The sequence below is a fragment of the Schistocerca cancellata genome, chromosome 2 (genome assembly GCF_023864275.1).
Source record: "Schistocerca cancellata isolate TAMUIC-IGC-003103 chromosome 2, iqSchCanc2.1, whole genome shotgun sequence".
NCBI lineage: Eukaryota > Metazoa > Arthropoda > Insecta > Orthoptera > Acrididae > Schistocerca > Schistocerca cancellata.
The window spans coordinates 926,782,458-926,795,939 of NC_064627.1; the positions used below are offsets into that span (position 1 = coordinate 926,782,458).

Below are 13,482 nucleotides of genomic sequence, written 5' to 3' on the forward strand. Positions count from 1 at the left end.
GTTCTCAGGTTTTCAAATATCATCCAGTGCAGCTCCCAACAATGTCTTTCCTTCTCATTCTCTCCAGTATGTCTCCACTGACACAGGGACCTGGGTGACTTTTCTGGACTGTATCCCTTTTCCAAATCCCTCCAGTCCTTTTCCTTCACCCCCTCTTCCTTCCCCTTCAACTCTTCTGCCAGGAGGAGGAGCCACTGGCTCTGAAAGCTTGCACAAGCTAAACCTGTGTGTGTGTGTGTGTGTGTGTGTGTGTGTGTGTGTGTTGTTTCTCCTGCCACTGCTTGGTGACTTGATTTTTTATCAATCCATTTACATTATACTGTCAATAGTTGATTATTTTAATTTGTTATTTAAAAGTATTTTGTAAAATAAAATATTTTCTTCAGTTCTACCTCACACAGTGTAGAACTTTTGAAATGGTTCTCATGTTATTTTGTATGACTTATTAGGCTATTGTTAGATGACAATTGTCTAGTGCTTCCTTACACACTAGTGTGCAGGAAATAGTGCCTTAAAAACTTAAAATACTATCAGCAGTACGACACAAGGCAGGTTCTGCAATACTAGATAATATAAGCCTTGAAGTAAAATTTGTTGTTAACTATTCTGATAGTTATGTTACCGATATCCTGTGCTCTGATTCATTGTATTACAAGCTTCTCCAGTAATGTCATACTAGTAGCATTCAATATGCTGCATTAGGTTACTTATGATCCCACTTAGTGATTGCATACAAAGAAATAGCATATCTTTTCATAGAACTGTAAAATAAGAACCCCAGTATATTGCATTCCATACCAAAATGTTAATTGTATGTTGGTAGACTGCATTTGCAACTGAAGTAAGATGCCAGGTACAGTCATCATACGGATCACTACAACCTATTAAAGGATAAAGTAAGAAATTGCTCCTCCTTCATATGGAATATGTTCCCAAGTTTGCAGTTAAATTCCAGATAACGTTCTCAAGAAAAAACTCTAAATTTTTATCCAGAAGGGCATAGGGTCATATGCATGAGTCAATCTGGTCTGGTATCAGTTCAAATAAGCAATTGCACATGCATTTTTGGAACTGACAGTCATTTTTGTAGCCTTATTGCATGCAGTGCCATGTAATTCAGTTCCTCACAACAATTTGGGCCAATTTGGCTCTGGATACAAGCAAAAATTCTGTAGCAGTTGAGCTGATAGTGATATGATCATTTTACAGCATTTCTCCAGTCACATGATCAATAAGGTTTTATGCCTGAATTGTAAGACTGCAATTCCTACCAACACTATGCACATATCATAATGCTATACCTAAATGCATGACACCACAGCTGTTGTTCTGTCACTCATATATGAAGACCCACAGATACAAGACAGTTCACTGTGACTTTAAGGTGCCACACATTACATTTAAAAATAAAATATGGATAGTGATTTACATGCATTGGTGTTATTTTCATTCAGCCAATTAATTTGCCACAAAAAGAAACCATTTACAGTATGGCCACACTATTTCCTAGTCTGTTGGTCCTTACCTCTGAGATGTGTGTAGTGGATTGATCTGGGCTGAAGTAACCTTAGCTGTTAATTTGTGATAAGGTCAGTTTTCCATGTACAATTTTCTGTTTTATGTTTTAAAATGACCATAAGTGTAAAAATATATTGGTTTCAAATACATTGCTACTTTATCATTTACATTATGTACTTGCTGTAATACTTTGAGTGTCATGTGTTGTGCAAGGTTGTAAACATCTGAAAACATGATTTAGTATGACAATAATGGAAATTCCTGGATGGAACAGTACATAAAATAAGGGAAAAACAACCATTCAGCCATAGTGGACTGATATATGGAGCATAGAAACATAACAGAAATCAATATTCATTCGAGCTTTCGAGCTCTTTTCTAGTAAAAATACACACATGATCACTCTCACACCCAAATGCACGCTCCTGTGGCTGCAGCAAGACTAGTTATTGATTATAGTTTCTTAAAAGCAGTTGCCGAGCTGATGGGGGTGGGGAGAGGTTAGGGAGGGATGCATGAGGCATATTTGGGAGAGGGGAAAATGATAGGAAGGGGGATGTGAAGGAGGAGACAGAGAAAAGAGAGAGAGAGAGAGAGAGAGAGCCTGCATGTGGGGGGGGGGGGGGAGGAGGGGGGAGAAAGAGTAGTGAGAGAAAGCATTACATGTTCTGGATGCAGAAGGAATGGTGTAGACAGAAGAGAGAAGAGAAAAGGTAAAGTGAGGTTATGGGAAAAATGCTAGAGCAGTTTTAGGGGGGATTGCGAGAGTGCAGGATATGCTGTACAGCCAATTCCCACACATGTAGCTCAGAGAAACTTGTGCTGGAAGGAAGTATCCAGATGGCCCACATAGTGAAGCAGATGTTGAAGTCATTTGTGTTGTGGTATGTAGCATGTTCAGCAATTTGATGGTCAGGTTTGCAGTTTGCTACAGTTTTGTGATGACGATTAATGCCAGTAGACAGTTTATTACTTGTCAGCCCATGTAAAATACTGTACAGTAATTGCAGCATAGCTGATATAAAACATGGCTGATTCCATATGTCATCCTGCCTCATGTTGACTAGGAAATGCCAGTGACTGGACTGTGGTAGGAGGTGGTGGGTGATCGTAAGGGACCGGTCTTGCACGTGGGCCCTACCACAAGGGAATGACCCTTGGGATGCAGGATTGGGAGCAGAGTGGGAATAGATATAGACAAGAATATTCTGTAGGTTGGATGGGCAGCCGAAAACTACTTTGGGTGATGTGGGTAGGAGTTGGGTAAGATATCCCTCATCTAAAGGCATGACGAGAGGTAGTTGAAGCATTGGTGAAGGAAGTTGCTCAGCTTTTCAAGGCCAATGGTTTGTCAGAGGAGTGCTGCTTGGTGGCTGGTTAATAGGTTCACTGGTGCCAGGGGAAACAGTGCTGTAAGAGATCTGTTAATAGATGAGGCAGATTGATATGCTTGTCAGGAAAGGCTCTGAAAAAGTTATTGATATATTTTAACAACTCCCACTTTCCTCTGCAGATGTGGCATCGACAGAGGGAGAGGCCGTAAGGAAGAGACTTTTTGACATGAAACGGGCGACACCTGTCAAAGTGGAGATACTGTTGGTGGTTGATGCACTTGGTATAAACAGATGTAGTATGGAGTCACCTCAGATGTGGAGATTGATATCTAGGACCAGCTGAAGTGAATTTAAGAGTCGCTGTTGGTGGTATGGGGGAAAGAACAATGGTTGTCCCTGCCAAGTGTCCAATTCATGAAAATGTCATTAGTGAATCTGAACCAGACAAAGGGTTTTAGGTGTTGACTGGATGGGAAGTTCAAATGGTTTAAATGGCTCTGAGCACAATGGGACTTAAACATCTGAGGTCATCAGTCCCCTAGAACTCAGAACTACTTAAACCAAACTAACCTAAGGACATGACACACATGCATGCCCGAGGCAGGATTCGAACCTGCGACTGTAGCAGATGGGAAGTATTCCTTCAGATGTCTCATAAATAAGTTGCCATTGGATAGGGCCATGTGAGTACCTGTGGCAGTACTGTGGATTTGTTTGTAGAGTTTGCCTTCAAAAGTTATATAATTGTGGGTCCGGATGTGGTTGGCTTGGAGGATTAGGAAAGAGAGAATGGTTTTGGTATCAGCAGGATGTTGGGAAAGGTAGTGTTCAATGGCGGCAATGCCCACTACCCTCTCCTTGCCTTGCATGTCCATCCTTACCCTCTCCCCACCTGAGATCAAACCAGGCAACTGCTGTCAATAATTGATAATCAGTCATCAGTATCACTGTGGGAGTTTGTGTTGGAGTGTCTGTGTGATTGTGTGTGTGACTGTGGTCCCTTTATTAGAAAAAGAGCAAAAGTGCAAAAGTCTGTGTTTTCTGTTGCGTGGTTCTATACTCCACACACCAGTCCGCTATAAGTCAGAGTAAGAGTGGTTTTTAAGAAAATATTGACTATTTTTTCTGTTTATGTTATGTATTCACGTAGCATGTAGAATGTATAGCAGCCCACTTTTTGCTGGCAACTTATTGTTTGTTTCCCAAATAATGTGTTTACAGTCCATACACAATACGATATAAAGTTTTGGTGTTCAGAATGTGTGGACTCAAGATGGTAGAGTAATTATCAGTACCACAGCTGGAAATAAGGCAGTTACAAACATGACAGAACTGAATAGCATCAAGTGAAACTACATGGGCCAAAGCAAAAACTTTACACCTCTTGCCTTGGTTTAATACTAATCTAATGTAAGATTCCTTGTACTGTAAATACTATATTGAAATTGCATCAACTTTAGAACTATCTTTGTACCTGTGCCTTCACCTCTTGTTCTCTAATTGTAACTGTATAATTATTTTTTTACTAGTGCCTTCACTTATTACCCTTAATTACCCTTAATTGTAGTATTACTTAATTTTATTTTATTTACTATTAGCACTTTGTGCCTGAGAATTCTCTATCTTGTATGTAATAGTAGCACTGTTATAATTACTCTTTTCCTGGTTACATTACCCACTCACCTCCTTGGTTTAAATGGCCAAGAACAAAATCACAATCAGTCATACGTTGGTAATTTCTAATTTAATTGTTAACTTTCTGCATTAATCTTTTAGTTGTTAAACCTATTTTTCTCAGCTGGCAGTATCATCCTTGTAAATAAACTGCTTGTCTCCTCCCACCCTGAACTAACACTTATTACATTTCATCAATTAATACAGAAGGTAAATTATTTTTATAGTCACCACTGTTGTCTGTCATGTTCCCTCACAATGAATACACTCTGTTCCCCACTCCTCCATATTCGTGCTGCCATACTTTGTGCTAGGGAAGTTTAATCAATCTGGAACTCCTCACTTTCTCCAGCTCCCTACCCACCCGGTCCCTTCCCCCTGTCCCATCCCCCTTGCACGCTGCAAGGCACTGGCTATGCCAGAGTGCAGAGCCGCCGCTGTCCCTGCTTGCAGCATTGTGGCGGATACGATTTGTGACAACTGTACACTACAAATCCTGGCTGGAAACATGCGGCTGTTACTGGCCCAGTGGAGTAAGTTCAAAATTATATTTCAGGACCTTAGCTTTCATGCCATACAAATGCCGTAAACATGGCTTAAACTGAGCACCCCTTCCAGCTCTGTAAGTCTCAATGGCTATGTGCTTCTGAGACGTGATAGGTATAACAGAAGAGGTGGCTTTTGAATCTTTGTATGAACACATAATTGTAGCGGGAGATGTGAAGAATTTTATAGGCAACAGTCCTGCAGTTTCAAAATTCAAGCTTATATTTTCTTGCTTAAATCTGATACTGCTTCCATTTGGGCCAACTCATCAGACGCAAACACTCATAACACTGTCGATAATTTTTTCAACCAAGTCTTCAAACAGAGTAATTCGCACTGTTCAGATTTCTGCACCTGACTTATCTGCTCACGGTATAATATCCATGAATTATTCAATGCTATGTCGAAAGAACAAACTGCAAGTGGCTACTTTTAGAGATTTTAGGCACTTGAATGTGTCTGAGCTGACAGCTGACGCATATATCTCCTGGCAGGGAATGACATAAATTATAAAGTATCTAATTTCACTGAGAGGCTCAATAATTTATTCAATAAACACGCTCTGATGAAAACTGTAAGAGTCGGCAGAAAACTTGCATCATGGCTTACTGGTCAACCCAAACACCTTATCAGTAATAGAGAAGCAGCACACAGGAACCAAATGGCACCCAACTTCCAAGAATCATCTCATCTACAAGTGATTATGTAACTGAGTTAGCCAGTCAGCGAGAAATGCAAAACACAGGTGTGCCCACGTGTTAACTGAGGTCTTTCACAGGCTTTTTATCTGTGGAAAAATCAATAAGGGCTAGGAATAGGCAAACCTCAATCTGCAGCTGAACCTCTTGTTCCCGTTGAGAATCTAAATGAGTTTTTCACCAAGCCTACATCTCTACTTTGCCAACGCACAAGGATGCAGACCATCAAATCCCTTGAAATATCTGCAGTTGGTACAAACAAAAAATTTTTTCTGCAGTTGGTAAGCCTTAGAACAGTCAGGAAGTCAGTTGCACGAATTCATTCTGCAGCTGTGGGACATGAGAATATCACAATACAAATGATCAGTTTCCTTGTCAGTCCATTACTGCTGATGATAACGTATATTTTTTAACCATTTTCTGACCTGCAACATCCTCCCAATAGTCTGAAGAAAGGGACTCATTAAACATCTCCTCAAAAATGAATCTGCCAAAGAACCTTCTGACTACAGACCCATTCTACCAGCGTTATCTAAGGTTTTTAGAATACATAGTTCACGATCAACTTACCAGTCACACCTCAAATAATCATCTGGATGAATACCAATCTGACTTGCAGAAAAATCACAGCATGAATACTGCTCTAATAAAAGTGAGTCATGAACTGAAACAAACTACAGACAAAGAAGAGGCAACTATTATGTGCTTTTTGGATTTCAGCAAAGCTTTCAACACTGTTGACTTTGATATTATACTTGCTAACTTCAAAAGTGAAAACTTTTCTTCAAGTGCTGTACAGTGGTTCCACTCATACCTTACTAATTGCCAACACTGTTTAATGATCAGTACAAAGAGGTCACAGTGGAAGAATGTGGTATCAGGGGTCCGACAATGATCAGTTTTGGGCCCATCACTTTTATGATTATATGTTAATGATGTGTCAACTATTATCTCCCATTGTAAATAAAATTTATATACTGATGACCTTAAGTTATACCTGAGTGCAAGCGCTACAGATCTGCGCACAGCCATCCAGAATGTAAATTCCGACATACTTGCTTTGCCAAAATGGACACACAACAAAGGTTTGACATTTACCACAATTAAGATGCAAGCAGTCTTAGTCGTTTGCACAAACTTATTACTCTTCAGTTCAGAGAACCTCTTCCACCCTTAATCCTAAACAGCACAGAAATCAGCTTTTCTTCTTAGGCAAAGAATTTGGGGATAATTCTGGACCATTGAGTAGACTGGGCTGGACAAAGAACTGCAGTCTGTAAGAAGGTGTCAGCATCACATCATTCATTACAGAAATATAAAAAAGTATTTTCTCTTGAGCTAAAAAAGAAACTCATAGTGTCACTAATACTCCCCATCCATGATTATGGTGATCCTATTCTCCAAGGACTTTCATATGAGGGCTCACTTCGGTTGGAACTGGAGATGAATGCTTGTGTGCGATACATTTGTGATTTATGATATTCCTATCATATGTCTCCAGTCTATGAACAATTATCATGGCTACTTGCTGATAAGCATAGAGATTGCTATATTGTCTTCTCAATCACTGCACTCCTTCCTATTTAACTTCAACCCCTACACTGCTACTAAACATCACAGCAGAAATACACTTTCTCAACACAGTACAGTCCTCCCTGTGTCACTACATAATACTGCCATGTTCTCTAAATCATTATCTGTATCAGTAACTCAACTTTGGAATAATATTCCTCAAATAGTAAAGAAATTAAAATGTTTTTAACTTCAAAAGACAGCTAATAGCCCACCTTCTGTCACAATAGCTATATTTTCTGCATCTCACTCTCGTCAATTCTCCCTCCCCTACCACTTTTTCCTCCCCTTGTCTACAGAGTTCTTTGTTGAGATTTTATTTCCTAGCAACAATTGTCACTTTCATTTCAGTCCTCTCCTCTTTCATAAACCACTCCACTTCTTCTAATACCAAACAAGGTTTCAAAATCAGTATCACTCTTAATGCCCCCATTATTAATATTATTATTGTTTCTTTCCTTTCTCAGACGTTATGTCTGGTTAAAAATGGAAAGTGACGCAGACCTTGATCAAATGTGACTTCCTTTTAACTGTACGGTATATGTTACATTGCATTTAGAAATTTTCGGGTAATTGAACATGTCTCAATAATTACAGATTTCTGTAGTTGTATATATAAGTTTGGAAGTAGCTGTATTGCGTTGATGTACTGGTGGATATTGTGTGGTATGACTCTTGTAGTTGATAGTATAATTGGTATAATGTCAACTTTATCCTGATGCCACATGTCCTTGACTTCCTCAGCCAGTTGGATGTATTTTTCAATTTTTTCTCCTGTTTTCTTCTGTATATTTGTTGAATTGGGTATGGATATTTCGATTAGTTGTGTTAATTTCTTCTTTTTATTGGTGAGTGTGATGTCAGGTTTGTTATGTGGTGTTGTTTTATCTGTTACAATGGTTCTGTTCCAGTATAATTTGTATTCATCATTCTCCAGTACATTTTGTGGTGCATACTTGTATGTGGGAATGTGTTGTTTTATTAGTTTATGTTGTATGGCAAGTTGTTGATGTATTATTTTTGCTTCATTGTCATGTCTTCTGGTGTATTCTGTATTTGCTAGTATTGTACATCCACTTGTGGTGTGATCTGCTGTTTCTATTTGTTGTTTGCAAAGTCTGCATTTATCTGTTGTGGTATTGGGATCTTTAATGATATGCTTCCTGTAATATCTGGTGTTTATTGTTTGATCCTGTATTGCAATCATGAATTCTTCCATCTTACTTTATATATTGCCTTTTCTTAGCCATGTGTTGGATGCGTCTTGATTGATGTGTGGCTGTGTTAGATGATACACGTGCTTGCCATGTAGTGTTTTCTTTTTCCAATTTACTTTCTTCGTATCTGTTGATGTTATGTGGTTTAAAGGGTTGTAGAAGTGGTTATGAAATTGCAGTGGTGTAGCCGATGTATTTATATGAGTGATTGCTTTGTGTATTTTGCTAGTTTCTTCTCATTCTATAAAGAATTTTCTTAAATTGTCTACCTGTCCATAATGTAGGTTTTTTTATGTTGATAAATCCCCTTCCTCCTTCCTTTCTGCTTAATGTGAATCTTTCTGTTGCTGAATGTATGTGATGTATTCTATATTTGTGGCATTGTGATCATGTAAGTGTATTGAGTGCTTCTAGGTCTGTGTTACTCCATTTCACTACTCCAATATTTGTATTATCTATTCCTATTTTTTGTCTGTATCCTAGATATTTATAGGCATCTGTTTTTTCCATTGCTTCTATGCAGTCACTGTGGTTATCCAATATGTAATCTTCTTGTTTAGTGTGTTTTCCCTTGACTATGCTATTTTTCTTACATTTGTCTGTCCAAAAGCCATATTTATATCATTGCTGAATACTTCTGTTATCTTTAGTAATTGGTTGAGTTTTTGATTTGTTGCTGCCAGTAGTTTTAGATCATTGAGTTTTTGATTTGTTGCTGCCAGTAGTTTTAGATCATCGATGTATAGCAAATGTGTGATTTTGTGTTGGTATCTTCCAGTAATATTATATCCATAATTTGTATTATTTAGCATGTTGGATAGTGGGTTCAAAGCAAGGCAGAACCAGAAAGGACTTAGTGAGTCTCCTTGCTATATTCCACGCTTAATCTGTATTGGCTGTGATGTGATATTATTTGAATTTGCTTGGATATTAAGTGTGATTTTCCAATTTTTCGTTACTATGTTTAGGAACCGTATCAATTTACGATCTACTTTGTATATTTCCAATATTTGTAGTAACCATGAGTGGGGTACACTATCAAAAGATTTTTGGTAATCAATGTATGCGAAGTGTAGCGACCTTTGTTTGGTTTTAGCTTGATATGTGACCTCTGCATCTATTATCAGTTGCTCTTTACATCCTCGTTCTCCTTTGCAGCAGCCTTTTTGTTCTTCATTTATAAATTTGTTCTGTGTTGTATGTGTCATTAATTTCTGTGTAATGACTGAAGTTAATATTTTGTATATTGTTGGTAGGCATGTTATGTGGCGATATTTTGCTGGGTTTGCTGTGTCTGCTTGATCTTTAGGTTTCAGATAAGTTATTCCTTGTGTAAGTGTATTGGGGACTGTGTATGGGTCTGCAATGTAACTGTTAAATAATTTAGTTAGATGTGAATGTGTTGAGGTGAACTTCTTTAGCCATAAATTTGCTATTTTATCTTTTCCAGGGGCTTTCCAATTGTGCATAGAATTAATTGCTCGGGTGACTTCATGTTGCAAAATTATCACTTCAGGCATTCGTGGTATCATCTTGTATGTGTCTGTTTCTGCTTGTATCCACCGTGCATGTCTGTTATGTTGTACCGGGTTTGACCGTATGTTGCTCCAGAAGTGTTCCATGTCTGTGATGGTTGGTGGATTGTCTATTTTAATGTGTGTGTTATCTATTGTTTGATAAAATTTATTTTGGTTTGTGTTGAATGTTTGGTTTTGTTTCCTTCTATTTTCACTTTTTTTGTATCTTCCAAGTCGTTTGGCCAATGCTTGTAATTTCTGCTTCTTTTCATCTAATTGCTCTATCGCTTCTTGTTGTGAGATTTTTACCTATCCTTTTTTGTTTTTGGTCTGATATTTCATTTCTTATAAATTGTGTTAGCTGTCCGATGTCTTTTCTCAGTTTTTCTATTCTGATCTGTAGCCTGTTTTGCCATGCTGGTTTTGTGGGTTTCTTCTGTGTGTTGGTTGGTTCTGATCTCTGCCTAGTGTGTATATTTAGTGTGCTCCTATATAAACCAGTAGTTGTAACTCTTCCATAGTTGTATTTTCATTTATTTTGTTGTGTATGATTGTGTTGATAGTTGTTATTGTTGTTTCGACTTGTGGGTTATTTGGTGGTCTATGCAAGAATGGTCTAATGTCTGTATTTGTGTCTTTGTATTCTATATATGTCAGCTGAAATTTTTCTTCTATATCTAACATGTGTGTCACTTCGTGTTCTATTTGTGCTTGTTCTGGTGGCTGTCTTAGGATTTTGTTTTCCTCTGATTGTTTAATTGATGCATGTTGTTCTTTGTTTGTTTGTTTGCTCTGGGATGTTTGAGTCCATTACTGTATTTTTTTCTTCTTCTGATTGCACATTATTTTGTTCCAGTATTTGTTGTACTTGTTGTTTGATGTTTTCTAATTCTGACTGGGGTATCCTGTTATTTTTTATTATTACACAGATCTGATCAGCTAGTCGTTGTTCTGTTAAAAAATTTAATTCTGGGTATCTGGTAATAAATGTTGTGTATACTTGTGATCTGTATCCAGTTGTGTTGGTTCCTAGGTTTGTTGCTTGGTAATAACAGAACATGAGGTGTCGGTTAACTTCATCTGACCATCTCATCCTCTGTCTTTGTTTTTCCTTCTAGAGTGGTTGCAGGAAGCATATCCTGCAAAACACCTCTATTTGGATTTAAATCATTTTCCGTGTGGCTAGCAGTGTCGTTACCATTGTGGACGAGCATAGGGTTCAAGTGTCGTCCCCAACCATGACAGCACTTGTCGGAGGCTTCATTAATTCTGTCCTGAACCAAGTAATCACACTAAGAGAGGGGTTATTTTAACACCATATTCATTATTATTATTATTATTATTATTATTGTGACTTATGTAATATTTCTTCTGTATGTGTTGTTCCTGGTCAGACGTAAGAGAGGGCATTAAGGCCCTAACCTGGTCAGGCTAAATAGGTAAATAAGCAGTCCATGTTCTTTAATTCTTCGATTAACATTATTTTGATATTCAGCCACAATCAAAAGAGATATACTGTAATATACCTTTAAGAATGGGATGTTTGATAATTGGCTGTCCAGTAGCTGTTCTCAATAGCTGCATTTTTTATTTTTAGTGTTCCTAATCTTCTGTCATATTACTCTCTACACAATGTGATGTGAGAATGTGTTCAGCATTGTGTGTGCTTGTGAACATAGGGTACTACACCAGCTGAAATGAATTTCTTCAACAGTTTATCATTGTTTTCCCATTTAGTTTGTTACTGTACTATAAACTGAAGAATTTTCATCACATTATGTTTTTCATAAGTAATCTTATATGTAATGTGAGTCTCCTCTGGAATCCATTTATAAGAATCCATTACTCTGTGATCATGTATTGAACAGTTTCTCTTGTTTAACTGACTGACATTTTATGTTGCAGCCCCAGTTCAGAGTGTCTCGTTCACTGGAAATAATTGGTTACAACATGGTGATGTGCTGAATCTGACAGTCTCTTGTAGTGGCTCTTCTAATTTCAGTTATTGCCGTTACATTTATTCGGGAGTATATAATGCCACTGGTAAGTATTCAAAAGTGTTTTAAGTATTAATTGAACATATTATCTGCATTGCGATGACAGAATACTGTGAGGCAGTATTAATTACTTTAGAAATTGTGTAAGATAATGTGTTTATTTCATTTTTCAAGACTCCTGAGACAAAAGAAGACTGAACTTTGAAGTTTTCTTCTGAATACAAGATTTTTTTACACCTAGATTTTCAGTGACAGTGCTGCTGCTTGGCAGTATGTTTTGTTTAGGATACACCTTATTATTTGTTAATGACTAACACACACAGAAAATATGAGGATCCTCATTTCCACAAATACTTCAGAGAATACTAAGTAAAATTTATTATGAAATGGAGGTCTTTGAAGTCACCTTAAACTCAAACTTGCATTCTTTTTGTTATATTTTGAGACTGGGAACATGACAGCATGATAATTAGACACAGAATTGCACTGATAACAGAAAAATGTGTATATAAAACTGATTATGTCAACACAGAGTAAACATTTATATCAGTGAACTTGTGACTGTGGTAGCCTAGTGGTCAGAGAATTGGACTCTGAACCTGAATGTCATAGTCTCAATCCGGGATAGGAGCAGGGTTTTTTTCTCATTCCAGTCCCTCCAGGGCGACCCCAGGTCCACTCATCCTCGTGTCAAAAGAGTACTGGGGGTCTGTCCTAGGTATTAAATATGCCTGGGACAATGGGTCTGCTGCCCACCCCCCTCCTAGTGCTGCAACAAAGGAAAGCTACAATCACACCAATAGCCCAGTCACGAACTTGTTCCACAAACTTTTTACTTACCAGTGATGTAATCAAAAATAGTAAGAAAGCTGCTTCTTGAACTCATGTTAAAAGAAGTACTGGATTATGCACTAATATCTACAAAAAACAATGATGTGTGATGACAAAACTTCTGTGAAATTGTGTGTTGTACCTGAAATATATTGTGGGATTGCAAATAAATAGTATAATTTAGACATATCCCAAGCTGTAGTCATTTTGTGGGGTTGCAGTGATTAACATAATAATAATCATTAGTCATTGGAAGAAATTTGAATTGTTGTAAATATTGTTCGCCATCTTTTATGAGAGCCTGGCAACTATTTCTTGGTCAGCCAGAAAGCAATGGAGAACGTACTGACCATAGTTCCCAGTCTGCAAGTCCACATTCTTGTCCAGCCCACTGAAAGAAATGTTTCAATTCTCTGTTTGCTCAGCGGGATCAGGACTATGATTATAAATGAAGATTTTGAGTTCTAATTGAAACATATATTTGGTAAAGTTTCACATGCGCAACATTTCAATATTAATTATGTTCATACTGATAGTAAATCTCTCTATCCTAAACAGCACTATGAGCAGTTCAGAGG

General features: G+C 37.7%; 1 protein-coding gene across 1 annotated transcript in view; it reads left to right on the plus strand.

Moving 5' to 3' along the window:
* LOC126162872 (uncharacterized) overlaps positions 1-13,482 on the plus strand; it is a 112,673-nt gene that overhangs the window by 76,907 nt on the left and 22,284 nt on the right. Inside the window, exon 6 of the mRNA XM_049919657.1 lies at positions 11,982-12,119. Within this exon, the coding sequence (XP_049775614.1) occupies positions 11,982-12,119 (138 nt within the window). The remainder of the gene's footprint in view (positions 1-11,981; positions 12,120-13,482) is intronic.